This window comes from Anas platyrhynchos, chromosome 7 (assembly GCF_047663525.1).
Source record: "Anas platyrhynchos isolate ZD024472 breed Pekin duck chromosome 7, IASCAAS_PekinDuck_T2T, whole genome shotgun sequence".
Classification (NCBI taxonomy): domain Eukaryota; kingdom Metazoa; phylum Chordata; class Aves; order Anseriformes; family Anatidae; genus Anas; species Anas platyrhynchos.
In genome coordinates, this window is record NC_092593.1 from 16,283,011 (window position 1) to 16,295,433 (window position 12,423).

Consider the following 12,423-nt stretch of genomic DNA (forward strand, 5'->3'; position numbering starts at 1 on the left):
TAATGTCAAGTACTTGACAGCACGAACCACTTCTGGCAGAGGGGAGAGTTCTCCCTTTCTCTGAAAAGCAGCTCACCAGCATGTCTAGGGATACAACTGATTCTCCTCTGCTTTTGAGGATTAACATGTGCATTACAGCTGGAGTTCAATCCATACAGTTGATAACTTTTTTTTTAGAAGCGTTTTGCACTTGAGTTGGCTTAAACATAGGGTTCAGGCACCTTCAATTGCTGGGACAGATTTGGAATCTAAGCTAAAATTTGTGACTAGCCCCTTTGTACCAGATTTGTACAAAGTTCCTCAGTATGGAAAACCATGCTGACTGAAGGGCAATCTGAGCCCTAAAGGTATAGATAAGACCTCTGGAAGATTTGAGGGCTTATTGTATGTTTTGGAGTTCATGCATCTTTTGCTTTGTAATGCTCCAACTGGAGCTACAATACTGAATGGGGATTTTATAATGGACAAGGAATTTGGATTTAAATTCTGTTTGTTTCTGAAGCAGAAAGTAGCAATTCAAATTCACTTCCTGGATTGGTCTGTGATGCACTGATGACCTGTCTACACAGGTCTGCAGAACCACGTACATACAAATTCAGAGTAACTAGGTGTGGTCTACGACGTATGATTCTGAAATCCTGTCTTCTACTCCAAGGCTCACAAAAATAATTTTTTGATTATGGGAAGGTGATGTCTCTAACTTCCAACACGTTTTCCTTATGTGTTTGTGTGTGTGGTTTCAAATACTTGACTTTTTGTATCTCCTGCAGCTTCGTAAGTTTCATTATAAAAATATAATTTCTTTCATGTTTTACTGATAAAAAGTTTGAAGCATTTTATTCTGCATAAGACGAAGTTAAATGATCTATGTAAAATTGTGAGCTGTTTCTGAATGCAGTGTAAATTAAAATCAAAAGAAATAATAGTGTAACATAACTGAGCACCATGTTTTGGGCAGCAAACAAAGGAGAAAGTGAAGCTCCTCATCCAGCTGGCTGACAGCTTTGTAGAAAAAGGACATATGCACGCCACTGAAATCAGGAAGTGGGTCACCACTGTTGACAAACGCTACCGTGACTTCTCTCTCAGAATGGGGAAATACCGCTACTCCCTGGAAAAAGCCCTTGGAATCAATACAGAGGTACTTTAAGTCTGTCTCCTGCTGAGGTTTTATACCAAAGCTGAAAGTCACAGAGGGAAGTGTAGGCTACAGAATGAATGCTGCAGGTTATCACACGTCTATTATAACCACTTAAAACTAGTCAATACCAGAACTGTTCTTTCTGAAGAGAAAAAGTGTTGTGTTTTTTTGTTTGTTTGTTTGTTTTTGGTTTTGTGTCATATCAATGATATGAGGAGGAATCATATGAAGATCAGAAGGACTTCCTAAACAAATGTTTGCAGTATTCTCCAGGAGACTATACAGCTACTGTGAAGGAGGGAGAAACATATTATTTGAACAAAAGTCTGTATTAATTTTATCATAAGCCATAAATATTAATGCTACACCATTATTTTGAATCAAACCCAGGCTTGGATTGGATGTTGTTATTCTCTCATTCTTTAACTAAATGAAAAAAATGATCACCAGCCTCATCTCTGAGCTCTTTTAGGTGAAATAAAGCAATGCAAAAGCAACAAAAATTAGAACCTCCCTGTATTCTCAAGCCACATTATCAGGGGCGTGTCAGAAGCAGAAACACTTAAAAACCTTTTGGTCAACCATCCTTTAAAAGTATCAAAGAAAGATGAAAAAATTCCGTCACATCCTCAAGATAACTTAAATGTCCTGTTCCTTGCAGGGTCTCTAGTTTACATAGACTTACTGACTACTTTCTGGAAGGGCGTTTCCATAGCAGAAGGCCTTTAGAAGTTGGAATTGTCTCTGGGCTCTTGTTGGATAGTGCCCCACTTTTTCAGACTATTTGTGAGGTCTGATGCTAGGCAATAAATTGAGATGTGAAAGGAGTAAGGTAATATTTAGACATTTGTCATCAATGCATATTCCTAGACAGATAGAAGTAACAGCAGAGATTGTAATCAATTTCATAGTGGGCTTGGGTGGGTGGGTAGCAGTGTGGGTTTTTTTGGTTTGTTTTACAAAGATTTCTTTCTCACCTTCTCATCTTCTTCCCCCTCACTGTTGTTTTTCTAAATCTCTTTGAATTTTCTTCTTTCTTACACTAGTATCTTTATCTTACTTTTGTCCCTTCATTTTATTCTCATGGACATGCTGCAATTTACACAACAGTAATCTTACATGAATTTAAAATCTGTACTGTTACTTTTTCTAGGATAACAAGGACCTAGAACTAGATATTATTCCAGCAAGTCTTTCAGATCGGGAGGTAAAGCTGCGAGATGCAAATCATGAAGTCAATGAAGAAAAAAGAAAATCGGCCAGAAAGAAAGAGTATGTCCCAAAACTCTCACAATGAGCCATGATATAATATCTACAAGTGATTCTATGATATTTACATGACCAGAATGGACTAACATCCCTATAACTCCTAGCAGTGGAGCTATTGAGATATGTTCAAAGGTGTAGAGCTAAAGTTGTGATGTGTAGGCAGGAGAATATCAGAACATACAGTTTGAATTTCTTTTGTTTTTAATCAGAAGTTACTTTTAGAAAGGGAAAAGAGTTAGTTGAGCACTTTGAGTAGACCCTGACGTCATGAAGATACTTATTGTCATGATTTCTTTCTGGCTGTATGCGACAAGTAAAATAAACAGGGGAAGAAAAAAAAAAAAAAAAAAAAGAAAAAAAAAACATCCTCGTAAGACTAGGTATTATTTAAACTCCACTGACGTCCAGAGGAGTTATCTGGGTTTCAGTCACTTGACGTTTAGGTTCAAATTTCAGTGGGTGTATAACTGAGAGGGATGGAAATTTTTCATACTAGTTGAAATATTGTGAGAGTAGTTGTTGCACTTAAATCTAGAAATGCTTCACTTTTACAATACTTTGCCATAAATTTTGTGTGAGAATATTCTGGAAAGCATTTGTATGTATGATCCTTCTCATCCATCTGAAATAGTCATTACTCTGGACAACCTTAATAAGAAACCATTTCTTCTTTAGGGGACAGTGGGTACACTTGGTCCTCCTGTAGCACATTTTCAAAGCATTGAGCATTTGATTTTTGAGCTTGAGCACTACAAATGAGGTTGCTGGGCTTCCCAGCAGTTTGCATTGTCTCCAGTCAGGTACCAAGTTGTTGTATCCTCTTCAAATTAGCGGTGTCTCCCAAATCCATTAGTATTCCCACTGAAATTCAAATTGCAGGGTGACTTTTAATTGCATGTTAGTGGAGTTGCAAATGTTTTCAGGGAATCTCAAGTCTTTTCTTATGGAAAAAAAAAAATATCTGACAATTGGTTGACTGCTACAGCTTGGTATGTAGATAGTAAATCATGCCTCAGCACTGCAGAAATACAACTTAACAGAATTTTATGCAGAAAAGTTGTTTAAAAATAATGCTACAAGATACTAGAATATCAAGTGATATTTCATATATGAAGCTGAAATGTGCAAGATGAGGCAGCTGGAGGTTCAGAGTGGAAGTACGTTGATTTGTGAAGACAGAAGAATGTGTTTTCTCTTCATTACATTGCCAATAGTGCCCAAAGCACATTAAATGTGTTTGTTGTTTTTTTTCTAGATTCATTATGGCTGAGCTGCTTCAGACAGAAAAAGCTTATGTCAGGGATTTACATGAATGTTTAGAGGTAAGTTACAGCCTGGGGAGTCTCCGATGTTTTTAGGAAGGACACGGTGTCCTTTGTGGTGGTGGTGTGAGGTTACCCACCATTGGCGATTGACAGCAGAGCCACGTCTGGTGGTGGGAGCCTGGTGAGCGTGGAGGGAGCCTGTCTGCCAGTGGCAGAACAGTGCCCTGTGCTTCTCACTTATATCTGTAAACGTCTGCACCTCTGGGGACACCTCAATGTGCATTTAATATCAAAACAGATAGTAAGAGATTAAGTAATGTCTTGGGACTCAGTAAATAGCTGTACGTTCATGAGTCGAGCTGAAATTTGCTGGATTCCAGTCTTCTTTTCAGTCATGAAGCATTTTCTTAAGAATTTAGTTCACTTTGTTTGGATGTTCTCAAGCTAGAGATCACCTCAAGCTAGACAAAGAGCTGGATTTGCACTGTTAAATAGCTTACCTAGCTCTACAGCAGGGTAGTTCTGAAGGAGACTGTGATACTCAGGGCAAAAAGCAGAGTGTTTTTCAGTGAAATCTGTCAGATTTCACATTCCTGTAGTTTGAAATGGATTTCTATATCTAATGTTACTGAAGTGGCAAATGCAGCTTATCCTTCAACTGTTTCTGCCTGAAGTTCTTGGTCACCATCAGTTGGACAGCAAAGACAGGTGCTATTGCCACATTTCTGCTTTTTCCTCAAACAACTTCTGAGTGTCAGCACTTTGAATTTCTCTGGGGAGCTTTTTGTGACACTGGAACATCTGTTTTTTTACTCTGTTTGTTTAATCACAAAGTGTGTAGTTCCCTTGTCAGCCCGTGCCTTCGGCAAGAAAGCAAGGAGATCTATTCTTTTTCACTGCATTTATTCTCTCAAAGCTAAGAGTTTTTGCTGTCTTCCAGACTTACCTTTGGGAAATGACAAGTGGAGTGGAAGAAATACCCGCTGGGATCCTTAATAAAGAACACATCATCTTTGGCAATATTCAGGAGATATATGACTTTCATAACAAGTAGGTTTTCCTAACATTTATGTTGATGTTTACTGACTAAGGAAACCAAAAGCATACATATACCTACACATCTATGTGGTGTCTGCTCTGAATGCCTACAGTAGAATGTACACCAGAGTGTAAAGTAATTGATCTAGATTTATAAAATAATGTTTGATTTCATTTTGTTTTCTTTTCTTTGAAAAAAAAAAAAAAAAAGAATTGCATTTTTGTTTAAACTGTGCCTACAGCTGATTAACAATGTTGAAGCCTTATTATATCAACAGTTTGTAGTCTTACACATGTTTTCCATCTCACAGCACTGTATTTGTGCTTTGCATATCTTCCATTTGAGGAAGAATGGGGCACTGAGGTAGCAGCCATACTCCTTCAGCTTTACAGTTTAGGAAATGAGGTCTTCTTGATGGATGCATATTATGTTTCATATATATAGCATCACAACCGTATCCTTATCAAAATGTGAGAACTGCAGCCTTTGGCTTCATTATAGCTGCATGTCTCCGACTGGTGGATGTGAATTCATAGTAATGTTCAGCAAAATTAAAGGAGTAGAAACTTTGGAATTAACTTTTATTGTTTCTGATGCTTGTGAGTTACTTAATAACCGAGGAACTCTATGCTCTGAGGTTACTTGTTGCCTAGGGAGAGGCTGATAGGTGATGCTTTTGTGTGAATTGGTAGTGTTTATATTAATCAGATGGATATCAAAGTTATCAATGGTAGGACTTTGTCATTGGTATCTGTTGGTAAAAAAAAGTACTATCACATTCAAAGGATTGATCATGGCAAAATTTAGTAACATCATGGTACCACAGCTGTGACTCTCTCTAAATCATGCTGGGGTGAGAGCTGATAAGTAAAGTGAATATTTTAAGTGGAAATTGTGAAATAGAAAATAGATCAGCTCTGGAAGCTTGTCTGTCAAAAATACAATCTCTTGGAAAACACAAGGGGAGGAAAAAGGAATGGCTGACATGAGCTGGATTAAAAAGCAGCTTTCTTACCACTTAGAGACTCACTGTGTTTAATCTGTAAGTAACAGTGCTCCCTTTTATCAAGATGACACTGTATCAGATGTGCTTAGAGAGCATTGTTTCCCTGATATAATATGAATGCAATGGGAGCTACAACACTTAGGGATGCTGAATCCCACAAGTTCAGCCTGAATTTCAAAGTCTGTCTTCAAGTTGTACATCAAAAGCAAGGCAGTTTGAAAAACAGCTCAGAAGACTGTTCTCTGTAGAAGTTCTGGGAGACTTTCAGTGCTTCAGACAGGTAAATGTGCCATTGTATGCACATGAATATGGTCCAGGAGAGGCTACTGTTTGCTTGCTTCTGTGCAAGCAGCTTCAAAGCATTACAAAATAGTAGAGTCAAACTACATATTAGATTAAAAAGGCCTTTAATTAATGGATGAATTGACTTACAGCCCACATGAATTGTGCAGTCATACCAATAAATATTCTTCCCCATTTAACTATGCTGGGATCACCCAGTTGCCTTCCCACTTCCCCTCTCCTCTCTGTGATGCTGTTTTCTTTTCAGCGACTCTGACCAATGACATCCGATTACTCTTTTTGACTTTCCCTCACTCTCAGCTGCCACCCCCTTCAGCCCTCAGCCATGCCCCACAGCTCCCTGTTGCTGCTGTTTCTCCTTTCTCTGACCTATCCTTTACAGCTCACTGCATGTGCATCATCCTTTTCCCACCAGAGCTTCTAGCAACACTAAAATAAATTGTCCCCTTCATACCTGCATTCTCCACAATCTTCTGCTTTGGACAGGGATGTTAATGCATCCCCCAACCTGATTCAGGGCAAAGGAAACAGCACACACAGTTGCTTCTCCTTCTGCAACTTCTGTTTCATGTTGCTCTTTCCACCTTGGTACTGTATAAGGCTCTGTCTGAAATCAGAGATATCACTCACAGTACAAGGTGATGGGAGCAAGTTCATTATCAAATCTGTATGTGGGGAATTTACTACTTACCCACAAAGTGTCATGCTTGTTTAAATTGTTCTTTGCTCAGAGTGCTGAGATTCACAATGGGAAGCTGAAACGTTTGGGCTCCTGTTTTTGAATCACTTCACAAGAACTTTTTAAAGATTTAGTCTGGTTCTTGAATATCACTTTGTCTTCTCGGACACACTGGACCCTTACCTGTTTCATTGTAGTTAAGTGGAGCACATTTATACTCAAATAGCAAAGCATGCCTTTGCAAGGACACGCTTTCTTCACTGGCAGCACACTTGATTAGCCTCACAGTCAAGTTACAACTATTGATCATTAACACCGATCAGCTCATTGGTCATTCTGCTTCTCCTGGGTATTTGACTGTAACTAATTACATCGGTGTCTTCTTTTTTTTAGCATTTTCCTGAAAGAACTCGAGAAATATGAACAACTGCCTGAGGATGTGGGCCATTGCTTCGTCACCTGGGTAATGAGCCTTCTTTTTATTTATTCAAATTAATTCCTGCAGTACAGACAGAAACAAGCTGAGAATTGGTGCAGGGGTTACATCCCCGGAGAAAAGTGAAATCAAGAGTTAATCTGTAATGAGGACTGTTTCCACCATCACCCTCTCGGGATGGAAGCTCCCTTCTTTAACTCTTCTCTGGAGTGGTATGAAACCTTCTGAAGTACCACTCCTTGTTCTGCACTGACCAACACAGTACTTACCTCTGCTGGTTCAAGAACCTGTTCAAAAGGAATTTGTCAAACCAAATCTGTATTTAAGGTGACATTTATTCCTTTGCAAAGGACCCTGCAAGGATTAAACACTTAAAATCATAATCTACCCTCCTTAGAGAATTTTAGTCATGCATGAGGCCTTTAAAAAGGCATGAGCAGCATCTTCTTTTATCAACATTTTGCTTCAGAAATGAGTGTCAAATTGCTGAGCCACTGTACTCTCTCATTCCATTACCCACTGCCATGAAAATTTCCAGCAGGACTTTGAAATCTTGATGCTAAGAGTCTTCATGGGCATAGGAGGCTCCAGGAATTGGCTATGGTAATTTATCTATATGAAAAATGTTCTTTTTTCAAAATATTTACCAGACAGTTCAACCTTCTTCATGTTTGTTTGTTTGGTTTTTGTTTGTTTGTTTTTTGTTTTGTTTTTCCTGCTGGTTTTATTGATATTTTAAAACTGTGAATTAGTATTTTTGAAGTCATTACGGAACCTTTTCACTTACCAAAAAAATGAGCATGTTTGGATGATTTTGAATAGGCTTTTAATTTGAAAACATGGCACAAATACTGATGGAATGGATTCAGAAATTTAGTTTACAAGGAAGAGGTTACATATTTATGAAAGATGAATGCATTTACGTATCATTCTGTGCAAGATATTCATGGTGCTTTTAAGATTTTTACCACATCACCTCAGCAACAGTACTTGCCAAGAGCTGTGCTTATAGATGTATATGCAGAATTGCCTGCCCAATTTCAAGGTCCTGTTATTTAGATTCATGGTATCAAAAAAGCAACAATAATCAAAGGAGGCCATCCTCTTCTGCCTGCCTCTCTCTCCCTGAGACCAGTGTTGAGTGATATGAAACTGCTCTAAGACAGGACTGCACAGATGCTTTTAATTTCCTCTTAAATAAATTAGGAAATGAAATGCAAAACACTCTTAGCACAACATAAAGTTTGAGCCATTAAAGTCTGAACCAAGGTAGGAAAAGCAAGTTTGAGCCAGACATCACAAATCGGAGCCAGTCTTAAGACGAAAGTGCTGGCTCAAGCCACTTTCAGCTAGGTGAGTGTCTTGCCAGGAGTTCTCATGCTGGCTTTATCTGCAAGTAGGTGATAGAGCCAACACTTCATGATTGGGATTTGGATGCAATCTGTGTAACCTCATCAGAGCTCTTAGAAATCGTTTTTCAGCTGGATTAAAGTTTTAGGCCTTCCCTCTGTCACATTTGTTAAAGAAAGCCTCCCATAGCTGTTACATGGTGCACCTCATTCCCCTCAGAACTGCTCAGGTAAGGTGTGAACTGCCTCTAAGTCTTCCATTCTTAATTCATATTTCTCACGTTGCTTCGAGAGGTGGGGGTTTGTCACTTGTATTTGTCCTGGTGAGCCTTAATGAGGGACTGTGCGAGCAGAGAAATAGCTTATCTTGCTTTTCCCTTGATGTTTGTTTTCACAGGCAGATAAATTTCAGATGTATGTCACCTACTGCAAAAACAAGCCCGACTCCAGCCAGCTCATCCTGGAACACGCAGGGACTTTCTTTGATGTAAGCAGCCACTGCCATTTTCCTTCAGCACACATGCTGCATCCGAAACACCTCCTCTTTACATCTGAGCAACAGATTCATTTTCGTGCCTTAACATTTGAGTTTTCCATTCCACTGCAGATACCACATGCTGTGAAAACTGATAGGCTGTAGTGTGATGTGTGATCTTCATCAGTGTGGCAAGTCATTTTTAATGGAGGCAGGCACTCTCATGGGAACCTTTGTGCATTTTTCAGACCCAATCCTTTCTGAAGGTCTGGTTTAGATATACTCTCTGCTTCCGGGTTTAGCGGTAAAATGAAAAGCAAATCCCAATATATTTTATGACCTGAAATCCTTAAGTCCAAAACAAGATCCTGTCCTCCTGTTCTGCAAATCTAACCCACCCTAGTAAACATTCGCCTCATCATGCTAGTAAGGGACTCCATTGCCTGCAATTAGACTGTTTCTCTTACAAGCAATACACCCGGTTATAAACATTTGCAGGCTCCCATCACAGTTTTGTGGACTGAGAAAAAAATCATTGAAGTTTCTCAGTACTTTTATACTAAGCACTCCCTCTGATTTTTGGAACCTCACGCAGTTTTCCATGCCTGTCTGCTGGCTTATAGCTTTAAGTAATTGTCTTTCTGAGGAAACACAAATCAAAAGCACCCCCCCCCCTCCAACCCCCAATAAATAAATAAATAAATACCCCTTTATGTCTCTTTTCCAAAGAGAAACCCTTTTACAAATCCTTAAGACTCAGCAGTATCCAACCTATGATGTGGTTGGCACTTGACATGAATCAGTTCCTCTGGGTTTTGTCTGTGCCACTGATCAGTTAAACTCAACACTGAGCCAGAAGAAAAGTAATGAACGCTTTTTTTTTTTTTTCTTTTTTTTTTTTTTTTGCCTAATGGTGGAAGTAGAATTGAACCGAAATGGATTTTCCAGGAGGTGGCGCTTGAGCCTGTTGAATGGTGTGCACTGGTTCTCCATGTTGTCTATCCCAGGGCCCCTGTAAGGTCCTCTGCAGCCCTATGTAGAGGATATTATTTATGTTTGCCTGGGCTGCTGTCATTGCATATAAGACTACATGGTGATCCTGTTTGCAGCTCAGCTGGGTGCAAGACAACTGCTAGCTCAGTGCCTCACACACCTTCCCAAGTTCTCCCAAGCCCTTAGGACGCTTTTCAACCCAAGTAGTAACTTAAGCTCTGTCTAATGGTGAGCCATTGTATGCTATAACATGAACTAAGCTTGCTTCAAACAAGAACCAGAGCAAAGATGAGAGTACAGAGCTCTGTGGCTAGGCTGCTTCAAATCTAGTTCAGGTATCTCTGTGCCTGGCAGTCACAGTCAAGCAGGTTGCTGTCTTATTCTGAGACTTCAGAGACCAAAGGGAAGAGCTGCAGGGAAAACGTCCCTCTCCAGCAGTGCATGTATCTGATTGCATGGAGCAGTGCTACTGCTTTCCAGCTGCAGGCTCCTACACAGCAGGGATATCTGTTACTCCACCAACCTCCTCTGCCTTCATGCAGCCTGACCAGGGAGCATCCTGGCAGAGAAGGAGGTGTCCATGGGGGACACATCTTGCTGGGAGCATGTCATGCTGCTCAGAGAGCTGGAAGGAAGGAGTAGTGCTGAATCAATCACTTAGATCCTACAAAAATTAGTATCCTTAGCCAGTTTTGGGAAGTTCACAGGTGTGGCCAAAGCCATGCTGTCTCACACTGTTACTAATTGAAGCCCAGCTGTCTGCTCTGCAGACACCACCAAACACGGAGCCAGCCGTGACTCAGCTTCATGCAAACTCTCCTAAACCCCACACAGAGTCACTTTCCTTTTGGGTCTTGTTCATGGCACAGACATTTATTTCAGAAAGAAAAAGAAAAAAATGCCTAGTACAAAAACCAACACCGTCTGTTGGCACCTTTTGTGAAAAAAATGGCTATTTTTGCATCTCAGCATAAACACTAGAGCTAAAATAAATAAATAAGTAGTATTCAGCAGAAAATCAAACTGTATACAGAAAGAAAATCTCTGTTCTTGGCAGCTCTTCCCCCTTCATCTTGTGCAACTCCTTCACTTTGTAGCCGAAAAGTTACCCTCCAGCCTCAGATAAATCCCATTCCCCCTTCCTATCTCTTCCCATCATACTGGAGTATTCCCCGGCCAGGAGGGGGGCAGGCATGCCCAGAGCCTGGTGGAGGCAGAGGAATCCCAGCCTGTCCTACTTCAGTACGGAACCTGTCCCTGAAGGATAGCAGGGATCAAATATTACAAATCTTTTAGATGAGTAAATATGTGCGGTAGGGTATTGAGGGATTCTCAGGAGCTCCCACCGGAGTCCTTTGCAGACCTCACCCAGTACCTATCTGCGATGACTCCAGAAGTTCATGAGCACGTCACGGTGATCAGCCCAGACATTTGGCTGCCATTCAGAAGCACTCAGTGCTGTAAGAGGTATCATAAGGGCCTCTCTCCCGGCCCCCAGCTGCCGCCTCAGAACAGCACAGGTCTGTCAGCACTGTCAGCTGCGTTGCTCCCATGTGGATATTTCAGCTACCTCAGGGCTCTCAGATGGTACTAGCTGCTTATGTTTAGACAGCTAAATTGCACCCTACTTGTGCAATTTAATTTAATGTCACTCCATTTTAATTGAACGTTAAAACTCTGCTTTCAGCCTTCGTAGCTAAGAGAAACCAGTTGACATGACAGATAAGTCACATTTAAATCAAAGCCTGTGTAGTTTACTCAGTGTAGCCTTAGCTCAACTTGCACAGTGCTCCTGCAGTCTGAGTGGCCTTAGGGGGACACTGCAGTTTATTGCCAGCCTCTCTGAAACCACACTATGTGTATGTGAACTTGAAGAGAGTCAAAATGCTAAACAAAGAAATGCAGAGATACAGAGCTGACATTTGTTATGGGTGGTTCCGTCTGGCAGGGGGTTTACACTTTTCCATGACTGACTGCTGTTTTTATCTCTTCTAGGAAATTCAGCAAAGGCATGGTCTGGCGAATTCTATCTCTTCTTATTTAATCAAGCCTGTCCAGAGGATCACAAAATACCAACTCCTACTGAAGGTACCTTAGTGAGCTGCCCAAATCAGCTCACGCAGAGCAGTTCACAGTTGTAATGAGTTAACTTTTATTCTAAAAGGAGCTGCTTCATCAAGCTGTCTGTGATCTGTAAGCAGCTACTGCTGAGCTGCTGTTCCTACTACCTGGGCCTGAGCATGACAACAAAGTGTGAAATCAGGTTGCATATTTTAAAGGAAAATACTCACAGAAAGGAGAAAAAAAAAAAAAAGCAAACAGCAAACAAGTGATGGCTTGCTCCAGCTGGTTGTGGGTGTACAACCTGGATTTAATCCTGAAGAGCAAGAACTGGGAAAGGGAAATTGAAAGGATGGCAGAATGGTTTTACTTTCCTTTTCTTCTTGCTATAGCATTTGTGACGTAGT

The 12,423-nt window shown here is 40.4% G+C and overlaps 1 protein-coding gene across 20 annotated transcripts in view; it reads left to right on the forward strand.

Annotated features, from left to right (window-relative positions):
- The window catches only part of KALRN (kalirin RhoGEF kinase), a 496,146-nt gene that overhangs the window by 348,600 nt on the left and 135,123 nt on the right, over positions 1-12,423 (forward strand). For all 20 annotated transcript variants that reach the window (XM_072040793.1, XM_072040795.1, XM_072040794.1 and 17 more), the window contains 7 exons: positions 959-1,141; positions 2,295-2,413; positions 3,666-3,732; positions 4,616-4,725; positions 7,096-7,165; positions 8,885-8,974; positions 11,951-12,043. In XM_072040793.1, coding sequence (XP_071896894.1) covers positions 959-1,141; positions 2,295-2,413; positions 3,666-3,732; positions 4,616-4,725; positions 7,096-7,165; positions 8,885-8,974; positions 11,951-12,043 — 732 coding nt within the window. The remainder of the gene's footprint in view (positions 1-958; positions 1,142-2,294; positions 2,414-3,665; positions 3,733-4,615; positions 4,726-7,095; positions 7,166-8,884; positions 8,975-11,950; positions 12,044-12,423) is intronic.